Source organism: Bufo bufo, chromosome 5, assembly GCF_905171765.1.
Source record: "Bufo bufo chromosome 5, aBufBuf1.1, whole genome shotgun sequence".
NCBI lineage: Eukaryota > Metazoa > Chordata > Amphibia > Anura > Bufonidae > Bufo > Bufo bufo.
The window spans coordinates 147,047,531-147,063,504 of record NC_053393.1 but is presented as its reverse complement, the minus strand read 5'-3'; the positions used below and the strand labels follow the sequence as shown (position 1 = coordinate 147,063,504).

The following is a 15,974-nucleotide window of genomic DNA, read 5'->3' as shown; positions in this document are numbered from 1 at the left end:
CCGCCCTTTGGCTGCCAATAAGGCCAATTTTCTCGTTTGGGGTGACAATTCTCTTATATTATGCAGGTATGATAGAACAATAAAATACAGAATAGGCGGGGAACTCCTTTAAAACACAGCACCAATTAAAAGACTTATGCTCCGCATTCCCCAAGAGGCAGTTTTATATCATTAAAGTTTAATCACTGTGTAAATATAAAAACAGAATAAAATGGGCGCTTTATTTCATCACCATTTTGAAGATCTCTGCCTGCTGTAGTTGAGGGAACAGTCTGGTTTACATCTAGAGACTGAAAACCTGTACAAACCTAAGGGCTCATGCACACAACCGTATGTATTTTGCAGCCTGCAAAAAAATGGATCCGCACAAAAAAATACAGATGACATCCGTGTGCATTCCTTATTTTGCGGAACGGAACAGCTGGCCCTTCAGTACTATCCTTGTCCGTAATGCGGACAATAATAGGACATGTTCTATTTTTTTTGCGGAACGGAAATACCGAAACGGAATGCACACGGAGTAACTTCGTTTTTTTTTTGCGAACCCATTAAAGTGAATGGTTCCGCATACGGTCCACAAAAAAAAAAACGGAACTGACACGGAAAGAAAATACGTTTGTGTGCATGAACCCTAATCCTGCTCACAGCTGAGAGGTGTCTAGGCGTGGCTAATACATCATCACAGGAAAGGAGAAGGATTTCCATCCATTCTAGTTGTAGAATGTTTGCAGCGATATCCACCACTCAGGTGTGAGACGTATTTGGTCTGTTGAGGTTTCAAAGCGTCTGTATTGACCGCAATCAGAGATTAAAAAATATATATATATATAAAGATTTGAAGCCCACACTTATAAAATACAGTTGTGTAACGTTTCATCAAAAGTGATTAATCTTCATTTATTTACGTAAAATGTGCTAAAAAGTCTAGAGCCAATTCAAATACAGTATGCAGCATTTTCTTACACGGCAATCTATGCATAGAAATTGTTATTAAAAAGCATATTCTTACAAAAATATTAACACTGTACATTTTGTATTGTAAGTGATGGCTTTAATTTGGTTTGCATCTACAAAAGTAAACTTTGCAAGCATAAAAATGAAAGGGAAAAAAAGGGGAAAGAAAATACAAAAAATGTACACTTTCTGTTTCAGCAAGTGCAAAGCGTACATTCTGGTGTAGACATCACTTTCACAATTCGTATTTCCACAAAAGTTGCATACTTAACACATGCAACAATAATTGAGCAATTTAAATATCAGTGCAATTTACATTAGAAGAAATAAAAAATAAAAATACAATAGATCAATGACATTTTTTGACAGCGGAATGCGAGTTTTCAACTTGATCGAAGTCCCTGTAGTTTCACACTTCACATGTGACGACTATGTACAACAGACAACTGAAATTAAAGGCGCAACAACTGGGTGTCAGGATTTTACCTACACCAAAGCCATAGGGGGAAGCCCAAAAAATCCCTTAACCCCATATGAGGAGACAAGCACTCTAAAAGACATATGATAGCTGGAAGGCACTGGTATAAAGTTAGCATTAGTGACTATGAGCTTCAAACCCTGAAACCCTATTTAACATTAATGGCCCAAAGGAGGGTGTACTTTGCCCATTTTCTTTTTTACATACACAATAATAGAACACTAGCTCTCAAGTACGGTATGTGTCTACTACATAAAAATATAAATATAACAATAAAAAAAAGTTTATGCTAAATTGTACTACTTTTCAAATTTGTTGTGTTTTATTATAAATTTCAGTTCTACTTCATTTACATTTCGCCAATATGTTGAAAAATCTGAAAGGTGCAGTATCTTGAAAAGAAAATACCCAAATTCTATTATTTTAAGAGATGTGCGAGAGTGAAACCCTTACTCCTCCTCTGTAAAAAAGACGCATAAGCAGTAATTGTTAGGTAAAAAGCTACACAGATGAAAAAAAAAAAAAAAAAGATCACTTTGGGCTGAATTGGATTTATGGTTGACTAAACTGATAAATGTTTGACAAAAATAATAAGGCTGAAAAAAACAACAACATCTATCTAGGGAACCGTAATAAAAGTGATTTAAACCCTATAACATACAAAAGTATAAAAGAACAACATTTTGCATTCATTTAAAATGTAATTCCCATTCTAATTTATGTAAAGAGAACAAGGGTGAAAGCAAATATGAAATTTTATTTCTAATAAATGCTAAAATCCGGTCTGGGTTCGCCTGGTGATGTAGAGGTTAAAGTCTATGGACACCTTTGGGGCAATTTTTTTTTTTACGATTGTATTTTACTCATTTTGGGCTCCAAATATTTTCCATTGGTCTGTATTAAAAATAGTCACCAGTTTTTGTGATACATGTGGTTAAAAGTCTTTTTGCAGACTGTCCCTCCTGAGTTCTGTCAGCTGACAGCTCATGTGAAGCCTCTGATCTCCTGACCTCCTGACCTCAAACATTGGTTATAGCTAAATGCTTATCAAACGCATAGGAATATGGCTTAAATGAATCTTCTTTATAAGGTCAGGAGATCAGAGAGGTCAGCTGACGGAACACAGGAAGGTTAGTCTGCAAATAGACAGATTTTTTTTACTGCTGAAAACTTTTCATGAAGACAAATTAGAAAAAATTTAGCCCATGAAAAAAAAACTATGGATAATAAAGACTGAATTTTTAATTAGATCCTTTTTGATGTGCTGGACCTTATTCGTGTTGGATTTTAGGTTCTATTGTACTACTCAAAAATCCTGGCTGCAACTGAACAGATTTACCTCGCGTCACACTGAACTGGACAAGTAGTTGGGGGAAACAAAATTGTTATATAATCACTAGAAGTGGCTTTAGCGCGTTCTAAGAATTTAGACCTAGGCAAAAATTTCAAAAGAATTCCTAATGGTGGACAAAATACTTATTCATTTCTTTGCACAGACTTCTGCTAATGTCCTGAATTTAGGCTCTAGGTGATTTAAAAAGTCCATTCTATCATCTTCTCCTCGAAATTCACTGCAGCAGCCCACAGATCCAGCCACAGACCCCTTTCCCTCATAGTTGTATGGCACAACGTAATCCTTGCCACATTGATGTTCTTCATCCTGTCCGCACATGTATAATTTCTGCCAATGGAGAGGACACTATTTAAAATACAGTCTAAAGACAACTAAATTGATGAATGTACAATGAATGAAATAAAGGCATATCAGATTTTTTGAAAAACTACTCAAAGCCTACAGCTTAATCACTGTACTAGAACCTAAAGGGGTTCTCCAGGAATTAAGAAAATGAAAATACTTAATTACTTTATTATAAATATATTCCTAAATACCTTTCATTAGTTCTAATGGCTTGTTTTGTCTAGGGAGCAATCATTAGCAGAAACAAAATGGCCACCGTCCTCTTAGTACACACAAAACTGTCCTAATCACACAGGAGGATAAGTTACTTCACAACACTGAGCTATAGTCTGTTCTTTCTGTGCTTCATGTCTCCTCATGAACTCCATCCATAAAGAGATTCAGCTAACGTTCTTATCATCTGTATTCAGGATCATAATCCCTGACAAGTAGGAAAGAGCTGTCTCAGCCTCCTCTATCTCAATGTTGTGAAGTAACTTGTCCTCCTGTGTGATTAGGACAGGTTGTGTGTACTAATAGGAAGGCGGCCATTTTGTTTCTGCTAATGATTGCTCCCTAAACAAAATGAGCCATTATAACTAGTAAAAGGGATTTGGGAATATATTTATAATAAAGTAATATTTAAGTATTTTCCTTTTCCTAATTCCTGTATAACCCCTTTAAAGATGCTTATCCAGCCAATTATTTTTTTTTTAAAGACTCAGAACTATTGAAAATGACTGGAACCGCTAAGGCTGATTGAGTAGTCATTACACATGAGACAAGCAGGGTGCTGGGAAGCATTAGAACTGGAGGAAATCAGTAAGGCAAGTATAACTTTAAAAAAATAGATATATCACCATTCAGAGTCTTTAAAAAAAAATTAAATTGGTCAGACATTTTCTGTCACCAGTTCTATAACAGAGTGACCATGGATCTTGTGCCACAGTGTGTCCCTATTAGGGTGACAGATGGTTTTAGTGAGATATATGAATGGAGCCAAGCCATGAGTGGACACCTGCTGCGGCTGCAAGCAGCAGCTGCCCGAACACAGTGCTAAGATGGGACATGTCCCTTCTTTACATGGTTGAGGCTTTAAAGTGCCAGTATGCAAACTGCAGCACTGCCTCCCACTGAAAACAAAATGGAAGCAGACACCACAAGGCCACTGCTAGAATTTTGACACGGAGTCCGCATAAAAAAATCCAACAGCAAATTCCACCATGTGAATGGGCCCCAAGTGTTTTCTAAGCTTTCCATATGGAAACCTACAGCTTATTGGGCCCAGCGTATAAAAAAGCATTGTAATAGTGTCAGTGTTGCCAACAGTAACAAGTCAGATCAATCATTTTCAATAAAAATCATAATAAGACCTTAAAGGGGTTTTCTGATATTTTCTTTTACTGGTGACCTATCCTCTGGACAAGTCATCAGTATCTGATCGGTGGCAGTCCGCCAACTGGGGCCCCCGCCGATCAGCTGTTTGAGAAGACACGGGAGCTCCTGCGAGTGCCGCGGCCTTCTCTCAACTTTTCCTAGGCCAAGTGACACATTCATGTTTCATGTGGCCTAGGAGCAGTTCAGTCCCATTCAACTGAATGTGCCATACCAAGCACAACCGCTATACAATGTACGGCACTGTGCTTGGTGAGCTGCAACAAGGCAGCGGCACTCACAGGAGCACCAGTGGCTTCTCAAAACAGCCAATTGGCAGTGGTCCGGGTGTCAGACCCCACTGATCAGATACCGATGACCTATCCAGAGGATAGGTCATCGCTAGTAAAAGCACAGAAAACCCTTTTAACCCTGTCCTCTATGGTAATTTACGACATTTAGCTAGAGGCTTCAAAAACAAAGATACACATCACCCGTACATGCAAGATACTTACATCTCCAAGACGAGTGTTCACAAAATTATGCCAATCGCCATAAGTGTGTCTGCCCCCTTCTATTGTGTGATGTCCTTCTCTAAGATGTGGTAGCGTTAGTCTACCTTCAGTGAATTCATTATGCACATTTGATCTTTTTGTGTTAGTTACATGTTCCACTCGTGTAACATGTTGTCCACTTTCATGTGAACCAGGTGGCGCAACTCCAGCAATATCGGGATTTACCATGACCACTGGAACTTTGAAATTGCCTTCCTGCAAGAGAAAGAAATCAATTGCATCCTCTAGCTAGTAGCAAAGTTCTAGGGCTATAGCTTTGGCTTTCCAATATTTTGGTTGGTAATCTGAGGCGTGGAAATACTTTCCATACTACAGTTAGAAAACACATAGTATTCATTTCTGACTGTTAAAGGGAATTTATCACCCTGATTTTGGACCCTTGTCTACAGTGTTACACGAGTAGTGCTGCAGATATTGAGTCCAGATAACTATTTTTTGTTTCCTACCTTCCCCCCGTTTCCCCGCTGTCAGTGCTCAGAGCTTTGTTGAAACACACTGTCAGGATTGCTGTGCATGCGCACAAGAGTCCTCTCCATTATGTTAGAACAGCACAGGAGTCCAGACTGTGTAGTGATCTGGACTCCTTATCTGCAGCACTACTCATGTATTACTGTAGATCATAGTCCAAAATCGGGATGACATCTCATTTTTACAGCATAAAGCTAAGAATTTTTATTCTGTAGCCTGTAATAAATTAACCGCTTCTGGACCAAGGCCTCTTTCACATGAGCCATACGGATAGTGTCCGGATATTTTCTGCGAAAAACTAATGGTTTTGCACACAAGTTCAATCAGCTTTTTCTGCCATTGCGTTCAGCGTGAGAGTTTTTTTCTGTCCGTATTCTATACAGATTACATGCATTTTTCACACATGTAAATAGAAACTGAAGAAGAACAATAATATACATCTCCTAATAACCATCAGTGAAAAAACGCATCCGAGTGCCTTCAGTTTTTCATGCAAGCCTCATTCACTTCTATGGAGTGAGATTCAGGATAGGTCATCAATATCAGTTCTGCCGATCAGCTGTACAGGGAGATGGCGCACTCAGTGCACACGTGCCATCTCCCTTCTCTCTTCCTGTTCCCACAGACATACGGCAGCAGCAGGAAGAGAGAAGGGAGACGGCACGTGTGCACTGCATCTCCCCGTACAGCTGATTGGCAGGGGTTCCGGGTGTCGGACCCCCAACGATCTGATATTAATGACCTATCCTGAGGATAGGTCATCAATATTAAAAAGCCCAAACAACCCCTTTAATATCCCCTGCCTTCTTCACTGTATACACAGCACTCAATGAGCAGTGTATACAGATCAAATTCCCCCATAGGTCTTTTATGACCTTAAGAGAGGCAGAAAATGTAAAATAAAATAATAATAAAAAAAATAAAAATACATGGCTGCAGCTTCTAGCCCCATCTCTGGGAACCATAATAAATAAATATATATATAATTTATATTATCTTAAGAATAAATTAAAACCCCACGTATCATCGAAAAAAAAAAAAAAAGGTACAAAAATTATTTCCGTAAACACGCAGGTACTGAAAAAAAATAAAAAATCTTCTTCTGGTCAGAAATGGGGGTAAATTATCCACTCTTGAACGGGTAATGAACTCAACTTCCTGACTTTCAATCATAACAAAAAATAATAATAGTAGTAATCTCATGCTCTTACCATAACATCTGCTCCAGGTGCTTCAGTGTTGTTTATAAGTAAGTTTTGCTGTGGTCCATCATCAGGGAATCCAGCTTTCGATATACCTGCTCCAGATCCACATAGGCAGGCCAGAAGGAAACCTATAGGACATACAAATATCAATGATATTTATATGATCCAGCACAGATGAAGGATACATTGGGTGATAGTGAGCTTTAATCACTGGCAAGGCCAAGCTGTCTTTATTCTTCCATTAAAGAGGTATTCCGGTTTAATGATTACATTTATTTAAAGAATAGGATGCTCAACAATTTTCTAAGGCATGTATTTAAAATTTTGCTTGCAGGCCTTTATTATATCCATACATTAGCCTCTCCCTAAAGAAAAAAATTGCAATGGCCCATTTTAACCCTGTAAAATGCATCCATAGGAGAGCTGTATAGGACTAGACATGGCATTAGTCATTTGAGTTGTCACGTGACCTGGCTTTCAGTTAACTGATCTGTTATCTAAAAGGAGGAGTACTGATGTATGGAGTAGCAGAACATATGCAGTATATAAAGTATTAATACCTGCATCTCATCATGTCTGTCGGTGTAGAAAATGATCTCTTTTACACTAAACTTTATTAACAGCCCATCACCTAGAGACAGGCAGCCATTTTACAACATCACATAGCGACAGTCAGCTGTGTAAATACACAGTAGTGAAGTTACTGTAACAACCATTATAAAAATCATGATTCCATCACTAGTCCTATTTACTTATCACATAAAATGTGTCCTCTGTGCTCACCCAGCACATGTATGTCATGAAGCAATGCTGCTTACTGAATGTCAGGGATTATATGATATGAAAAGTGTCACATGACTGATGCCTTGTTTCAATTTGGCCATGGATCCATTACACAGGACTAATACATGGGCTATACCATTCTACTTAATATTGGGGTCATCCACTGCATGATATAAAAAAAAAAAAAAAAGATATGAATGCAGAATTTCAAATACATGTATATTAGAAAATTGTATGATTTCCTATTATATAAACATACATTAAAAAAAGAAAACTCGCATATCCCTTTAAGAACAAGAAAGGTTGTGCATGCAATCAACTGTCATAAGTTGTCCTCAGAGCATGAGATGTTCTTTGAGGTTACTCTCAACTCTGGCAAAGAGATGTGGATACTCAATGCAGGAATCGTGGTTTTCTACACCAGACTAACCCTATAAAATCAACCTCTTTAGTAGTTTGGTTCAGAAAGTCATCAGATCAATTCTCTATCATGGATCAGCAACCTTTGGCACTCCAGCTGTTGTGAAACTACAGCCCCCCACATGCGTTCACTTCTGTGGGAGTTCTAAGCAAGTGTGCATGATGGGAGATGTAGTTTCACAACACTAAGTGCCAGATGAGACTCCTGCTCTAGCTCAAAAACAACACTGTACAACCCCTTTTTTTTTTTAAATGGACCCTAGACGTAACTGCTAAAATATCTATGTATTCATTTATTTAGTCATGGCACAGCATTATTCACCTTGACTAATCCTACTTTTAGATTTTTTCTTTATTTGTCTTGCTGTGTCCAGTCTCCTCACCATACAGAAAGCAGAGACACTTTTACTTATTAGAACTGATTAGTCAAAAACACACATGTACTTACACAGAAATAAAGCGAACAGCAATGCTGACAGGACCATCAACAGAATAGCCAGACCTCCAAGAGACACATTATTATTAGCTGAACGGTCGCTGCAATTGAGGCTATCAGCGCAATCACACTTTCTAATAAGAATCGTCTGTGTAGAGCCATAACCCTGCCTATCAATAATTTTTACTGGAACCTCATAACTTCCAATCGGAGTATCACCCACTGCTTCTATACGTATAGAACTTCCTAGAGAAGAGATATAAATGATTAAGGGCAATTATTAACAGTTACCATCATATGTTTCGTGTATTAAAAATAAGTCATGCTCTTTGGTTAAGTAATGCACAGTATTTTGTGGACTACAAGACTCGCCTCTTTAGCAGGAAAAAAAAAAATCTTGCTTTATAGTCCTCAGTCAGGGTGCTCCAGCAGTGCCAGACCTCCCTGACTGCTTCCTTAAATGGCTTCTACCAGCAGAAATACTGTTATGTAGCTGACTGACATTAGCGATGCGCTAATGTCCGCACTACATAACAGTATGTTTCTAACATTAGTTCCTGCAGCCGTTTTTGTTAAAAAAGCACTTTTATAGATATGCTAATGAGCCTCTAGGTGCTATGTGGGCGTCATTAGCACCTAAAGGGCTCCGTCCACTAACCATTTCAGCCGCCCATCGCGTCCCTCCAGCCCGCCCCGCTCCTGTTGATGGACATGAAACTTCTCAGTATCTCGTACCAATTCCCGCGCCTGCGCCATGCGCTTCTGTATTCTCCCGGCGCTGGCTTCCTCACTGCGCCAACTACGTTACAATAAGGAAGCCGGCACCAGGAGTGTGGCATTCTCTCACTGCGCCTGCGCCGAATACAGAAGCGCACGGCGCAGGCGCGGGAATTGGTACGAGATACTGAGAAGTTTCACGTCAATCAACAGGAGCGGGGCGGGCTGGAGGGACGCGATGGGCGGCTGAAATGGTTAGTGGACGGAGCCCTCTAGGTGCTAATGACGCCCACATAGCACCTAGAGGCTCATTAGCATGTCTATAAAAGTGCTTTTTTTAAACAAAAACGGCTGCAGGAACTAATGTTAGAAACATACTGTTATGTAGTGCTGACATTGGCGCATCGCTAATGTCAGTCAGCTACATAACAGTATTTCTGGTGGTAGAAACCCTTTAATGATCTGGACGAGGGCTCATACAGCACTTTGTTGGATCAGTGAGAGAGGTGTGCATCTGTACACTTCTCTCTCCCCCTGCCCGACACTGATATATGTGATCAGTGCAGGCAGGAGAGGAGGCTGAGCGATTAGTCAGCTCATGGAGTTTAAGGACCTTTGATGCTGCCACCAGTGGGAGGAGTCAGACCAGTAAGAAGAGGACTACAGAATGAGTACTGTATTGTACACTGTAACTTGTGACGTTGATACTCCTAACATGTGACCACATGGACCATTGCCGTTTGCTTCAATGGTCAACAGATGAATCATGAAATACTAAAATTAACAAGAGCCGTCCATGATCCCTTCAAGTCATTAAACTACTAGGGAAGTTATAATAAGTAGAACATAGCTAGTTTACAATTTTCTGTTGTCTATACCTGGCAGGGCGTCTTGCATCTAAGGCTACTTTCACACTGACATTTTGGCTTTCTGTTTCTGAGATCCGTTCAGGGCTCTCACAAGCGGCCCAAAACGAATCAGTTTTGCCCTAATGCGTTCTGAATGGAAAATGATCCTCTCAGAATGCATCAGTTTGCCTCCGATCAGTCTCTATTCCGCTCTGGAGGCGAACACCAAAATGCTGCCTGCAGTGTTTTGCTATCCGCTTGACGAAACTGAGCCAAACGGATCCGTCCTGGCACACAATGTAAGTCTATGGGGACGGATCTCTGACACAATCGAAAACAGCTATGGCTATAGAAGACATAATACAATCGGATCCGTTCATGACGGATGCATGCGGTTGTATTATTGTAACAAAAGCGTTTTTGCAGATCCATATTGGATCTGCAAAAAAACACTTGTGTGAAAGTAGCCTTAGGCCTCTATTACACGGGCTTCGCGGGTGAGGGCCGAATAGGATGCGGGTGTGTTCAAGGAAAATAGTTGCGTTCTTCAGTTTTTTCCGCGTGAGTGGAGTCCAATGTGTTTTGCACATGCGTGATAAAAAACTGAATGTTTGGTACCCAGACCCGAACCCGGACTTCTTCACTGAGGTTTGGGTTTGTTAAGGCAGGTCCTGCTGAATGAAGATAGAAGGACCTGCGCTGACGTCACTTGCTTGCGGATGCTATGCGATTTTCACGCAGCCCCATTCATTTCTACGGGGCCTGCGTTGCGTGAAAAACTCAGAATATAGCACATGCTGCGATTTTCACACAACGCACAAGTGAGGCATGAAAAACATCGCTCATGTGCACAGCCCCATTGAAATGAACGGGTCGGTATTCAGTGCGGGTGCAATGCGCTCACCTCACGCATTGCACCCGGGCGGAATACTCGCCCGTGTGAAAGGGGCCTTATAGTCCGAAAAATATGGTAATCCTCTCAAACCAAGCAAGACATTTCATTGTTAATAATATAAATTATTAGCCAGCCATTCTTGGCACTTAGGACTCTAAAAGGCATCCATAAAACCCTCTGGGGTATTATTGATGCATTTGATAGAACACCACCTGGGCAACTCGTAAGCATTTGCCCACTGACTACCAAGCAACAAATATGACCAACAGTGGGTAACAAACAAAAATGCAGTGCCATGTTTCTGTGAGCAATGTTGATCTCTATGAACATCCAATAGCATAAAACACAACCAAACAAAATACAGTACACACCATCCTGAGAGACAATGCGCCATCTGCTTGTAACTGATGAATCTGCAGTGGTATCCAGGGTAAATGTGTAGGGCTTGCCATTGGGTACACTATCATCATCAGTTGCTGTAACATCTGCATATGTTTTGCCCAGCTGGCAAATTGTATATTCAATTCTGAGTAATTGTGGGTTATTGTCATTCACATCCTTAATTATGATTGTGACGGCGCAGGTACCAGATTTTCCAGCTAGGTATAGGGGGAAAAAGTAACAAAAATGAAGATCAAAATAGATTAATGAGAACTTTTTACACGATGAAGCCACAACTGAAATTAGATGAAATTTGTTAAAGCGAACCTTTCACCAGGATTTCACTTAATAAACTATCACCAGTACCTTATAGATTATCCTCATTCTGTTTCAATGCATTCTTGTGCCGCTTTCCTGGGATGTATATTCATGAAAAAAACGACTTCTAAAGTCCTTGTTTCCAGCTCCTGAAGTCACGCTAGAAGTCAAGGGGGTAGCCCTTCCCTCACTCCGGGCTGTAACTCCCCTGCCCTAACCCCTCCTCTAAGTAGTGTAACTGACACCCGGCTCAGTCGCCGGGACCGTGCTTGTACAGGCGGCGCATGCGCCGTCGGACTCAAGCGCGATCCTGTAACTGAATCGCGCATGCGCCGTCCCCGATGCCTGCCTGTCTTCTCTTCCTCACACGCGATTCAGTTAAAGGATCGCGCTCGAGTTCGACGGCGCATGCGAGATTAAGTTACAGGATCGCGCTTGAGTCCGACGGCGCATGCGCAGCCTGTACAAGCACGGTCCCGGCGACTGAGCCGGGTGTCAGTTACACTACTTAGAGGAGGGGTTAGGGCAGGGGAGTTACAGCCCGGAGTGAGGGAAGGGCTACCCCCTTGACTTCTAGCGTGACTTCAGGAGCTGGAAACAAGGACTTTAGAAGTCGTTTTTTTCATGAATATACATCCCAGGAAAGCGGCACAAGACTGTATGGGAACACAATGAGGATAATCTATAAGGTACTGGTGATAGTTTATTAAGTGAAATCCAGGTGAAAGGTTCGCTTTAAGTTCATTGACTACATTTATACAATTTTCTAAAATATCTAACAATTTTGAGATCTCCGCAGTTGTCATTCAGTTTGAACCTGAATTAAGAATAGGTCTTGGTCGTGTGGATCACACAGGTACACTCCCAGCCCACTTTTCTTCCCAAAGGGAAACACTGAAGTTGCACATCGGTCAGGGTAATGTGCCGATTTTACTCGGCTATCTATAGAGTAGAATAGATTGGCAGCAGTGCTGCATGACTACCACTGCATTAAAATGGGGGAACTCAGGACTCCTATTCTGATGGGTGGGGCCCCAGCAGTCAGACCACTGCCAAATAGATACTAATCTGCTATCCTATAGGGTAGGGAATAAATGTTTTTATGGGAGACAATCCCTTTAAGATTAATAAATCCACCATCTTACTGAACAAGTCACAGGATATCAGTTTACAGACTCTCATGAAGTCTCACTAACCAACATGATGCATCCAAGAATCACAATAGTTGAAGAAAACTGCAACATGTTGAGATCCTTATTCCACATACCTTAAATTTGCATCTCTGTTTAAAGAGAGTAACCTATTTACAGTGTCACCTCCTGACATGACCATTTTAGTAACTGCTTGCATTACCCATGTAACAACAACTATGGAGCATTTGTTGTTTTTTTACTCTATGTTTACTAGAAGTTAAGAATGAATTGCTAGCAGTTTGCGATGAAGGTCCAGCTGGGTGTTACCAGTTGAAGGGGGGGGGTCCCTACACAGTGTGAAACTGGCAGCACTGACTGGATAAAGTCAAATTGTGCAGGGACACCACCCCCCAACTGGTAACACCTAACTGGGCCTTCTTTGTAAACTGCTAGCAATTCATTCATAGCTTCTAGCAGGAATAATAAAGGCATGGCACAAGAGAGTGATAAGAATAGATGCTACAGAACTGTTCTCACATGGGGAATGCAAGTAGTTATCCCCTCTCCTGACGTATCAGTTTTAATAGCTACATGCATTCCCCATGTGATAAGCATTCTGGAGTATCTATTCTTATGGCTCTATGTTGTGCCGTTCCTTTATGTCCCCTTCTAGAAGTTATGAATGAATTGCTAGCAGTCTGCAGTAAGGGTACAGAGGGGTGGTAACTAGTTGGGGAGGGGGAACCTGCACAATCTGACAATAGCAGCACTGATTGGATAGAGTCAGACTGTGCAGGTACACCCCCCAACTGGTTACCTCCCCTCTGTACCCTTACTGCAGACTGCTAACAATTCATTTATAACTTCTAGTAGAAATAATAAAAGGAATGGCACAACATACAGACATAAGAATAGATGTTCCAGAATTGTTATTACACGGGGAATGTAAGTAGCTATTAAAACAGGAATGTCAGGAGAGATGACAGGTCCTCTTTAATACATTCATTATGTATCTCTAGCCTCATACTGTAGGCAAGAATTGCAGTTCCAAATTAGTAATAAAAGGAACAAAGCCTTACTTTGATCAGTTGCCACAAATGTGAAATTGTATTTATGGGTTGGAATCTCTTTTGACTCATAATCCAAAACTTGTTTTGTTGTTATCCGGCCCGTGTTTCCATCAATGTTAACCAAGGACAGTGGATCTGACAGCATCTGGTACCTGTGATGACATATTTAATGACTAGCACATTCAATGCAACATGTTTGAATGGATTACTTGGGATTAGAAAAAACACGGCTTGTCTCTTCTAAGAGCAGTGCCACACCTGTCTACAGGCTGCGCGCGGTTTTAAAGCTCAACACCAGTCACCACAGCGGAGCTGAGCCGCAATACCAGGCAGAACCCATGAGCAGGGGGTGGCACAGTTTCTGGAAGAAGCAGCCATGATTTTCCAATTCTGAATGCACTATTAATAATACCAAGTGACTTATGCCTTATAAATATAAAAGAACATAAAAAGGTCACGCACCGTATTCCAGAGCTGCTTTTAGTTTCAGGGTCAAAAGTTGGATTTTCTGCAATAAGTAGTCCGGCGGTCTGATTTTCATTCACGCTTACTTCTTTAATTTGAGGTCGGCACTCCGGTCCTTCATCCACATCTTTTACAATGACAGTAACTGGAATAGTGCTGACACCCCTGGTTTTTGTCCCAGACTGTGTCACAAGGCTCAGCTCATTAGCAACCGACACTTGTAATAGAAATTGTTTGTTTTTCTCATAGTCGATTGGCTAAATACAGAAGAAAATTAAATCAATTCATTTAACGTTATTATAGTTGTTCACATATAAATTCGCTATCCTGCAATAACCCAGCACAAGACCAGATATACAGCTTTTTGTTGCTATGCATGACTATCCTATAGTCCCATAGTAATTTGGTGTGGGATCTGCCTATGATTTTCGGTATGTTACACCACATAAATAATCATGGTTACCAGTTTAGAATTTATTAATAAAAGTGACGGCAAGGCATACAAAAATAAATAAATAAAATGCCAAGACGGCTCCTTAAAGAGGTCCTTTCAACAGTTTTACTTTATAAAAGCGATACCTCACACTGTAGCATCGTAACAGGGAGGAGGAGACATCAGCTTTTCCCAGTGAGCGTCTCCTTCTATCTGGCTGTGGAGCTGTCCAATCACAGTAGAGCGCGTCCGCTGTGATTGGACCGCGCCACAGCCAGATAGAAGGAGACGCCCACTGGGAAAAGCTGATGTCTCCTCCTCCCTGTTACGATGCTATTAATTAGCATACAGGGCGCCTAAATAGAAAGAGGGGCACTGCGGCGCAACGGAGGAGCGTATCAGGAAAAAAAAAAATTGCGATATGACATCTAGGGAACATGGGCTACAGTGTGAGGTATCGCTTTGATAAAGTAAAAACTGGTAACTTTATTTTAAACAGTAACTTTATTTTAAAAAGGTTATAGGAGATTAGGAGGAAGTTTGTTTTACTTTGCCTCCCTGAAACCACGCCACACTTATCCATGGGACGAGTCTGGTACCAAACCTCAATACATTTAAGTGACTGTCAAAACCAGAAATGACCCACGGACAACAGCCATACTGTTTCAGGGAAAAAACATTTAGGCTGGAATCACACCGGCAGTTCTTGCTGCAGGGCAACAACAGTTTTTCATCTCATTCACTTGAATGGCAGTAATCACCTTGCACTACTGCTGCAACGTAGACGGGGCGCAGGTAAACACTGCAGGGGGCGTAGCACGAGCACATTGGCCCCTTCAAACAGCTGATCAGCTGGAATGCAGAGAGTCGGACCCCCCCCCCACAATCATCAATATCATGAAACCAGAAAAGTTCTTTAAGAGAAGTCCCACACTCACTTCATAGGAAAGGAATATGCAGTTATTTATTTGTAGGTAACAAAGATGTAACAAAAAAAATAAAAAAATATATAATATTATTAATAATAAATAATAATATGTACACACAAATATGAGCAAAAAAAAAACACGAAAAGATGGCCTCCTTTTACCTTTATAACACTGATCAGTCCCTCATTTGTTTTTGGATCAGTAGTAATGTTGAAATGACCCAACTCATTTCCTTGGGTGATTGAAAATATGGCTCTCCAGTTTGGCGTATTAGGCAGGTCGTTGTCCAAGACAGGGATTTTCAGTATCACCATTCCACTTTCATTTTCATTCACCTCTACCTGATACTAAAAGGACAGAAGCATGGGAGAACACTAAATACAGAGAGGATGGTGCATTTTCAGTGCTTAGACA

At 40.8% G+C, this 15,974-nt stretch overlaps 1 protein-coding gene across 2 annotated transcripts in view; it reads right to left on the bottom strand.

Annotated features, from left to right (window-relative positions):
* LOC121002248 (desmocollin-3-like) overlaps nt 1-15,974 on the bottom strand; it is a 60,169-nt gene that overhangs the window by 19,915 nt on the left and 24,280 nt on the right. The window contains exons 9-17 of one of the 2 annotated variants that reach the window (XM_040433620.1): nt 15,722-15,907; nt 14,196-14,455; nt 13,743-13,885; nt 11,203-11,430; nt 8,384-8,617; nt 6,739-6,860; nt 5,000-5,254; nt 579-3,113; nt 491-524 (exon numbers count right to left, since the gene is read on the bottom strand). In XM_040433620.1, coding sequence (XP_040289554.1) covers nt 2,913-3,113; nt 5,000-5,254; nt 6,739-6,860; nt 8,384-8,617; nt 11,203-11,430; nt 13,743-13,885; nt 14,196-14,455; nt 15,722-15,907 — 1,629 coding nt within the window. In that variant the 3' untranslated portion in view covers nt 491-524; nt 579-2,912. Of the gene's footprint in view, nt 1-490; nt 525-578; nt 3,114-4,999; nt 5,255-6,738; nt 6,861-8,383; nt 8,618-11,202; nt 11,431-13,742; nt 13,886-14,195; nt 14,456-15,721; nt 15,908-15,974 lie in introns of those variants that run through there. The other variant, XM_040433621.1, reaches the window with a different exon arrangement.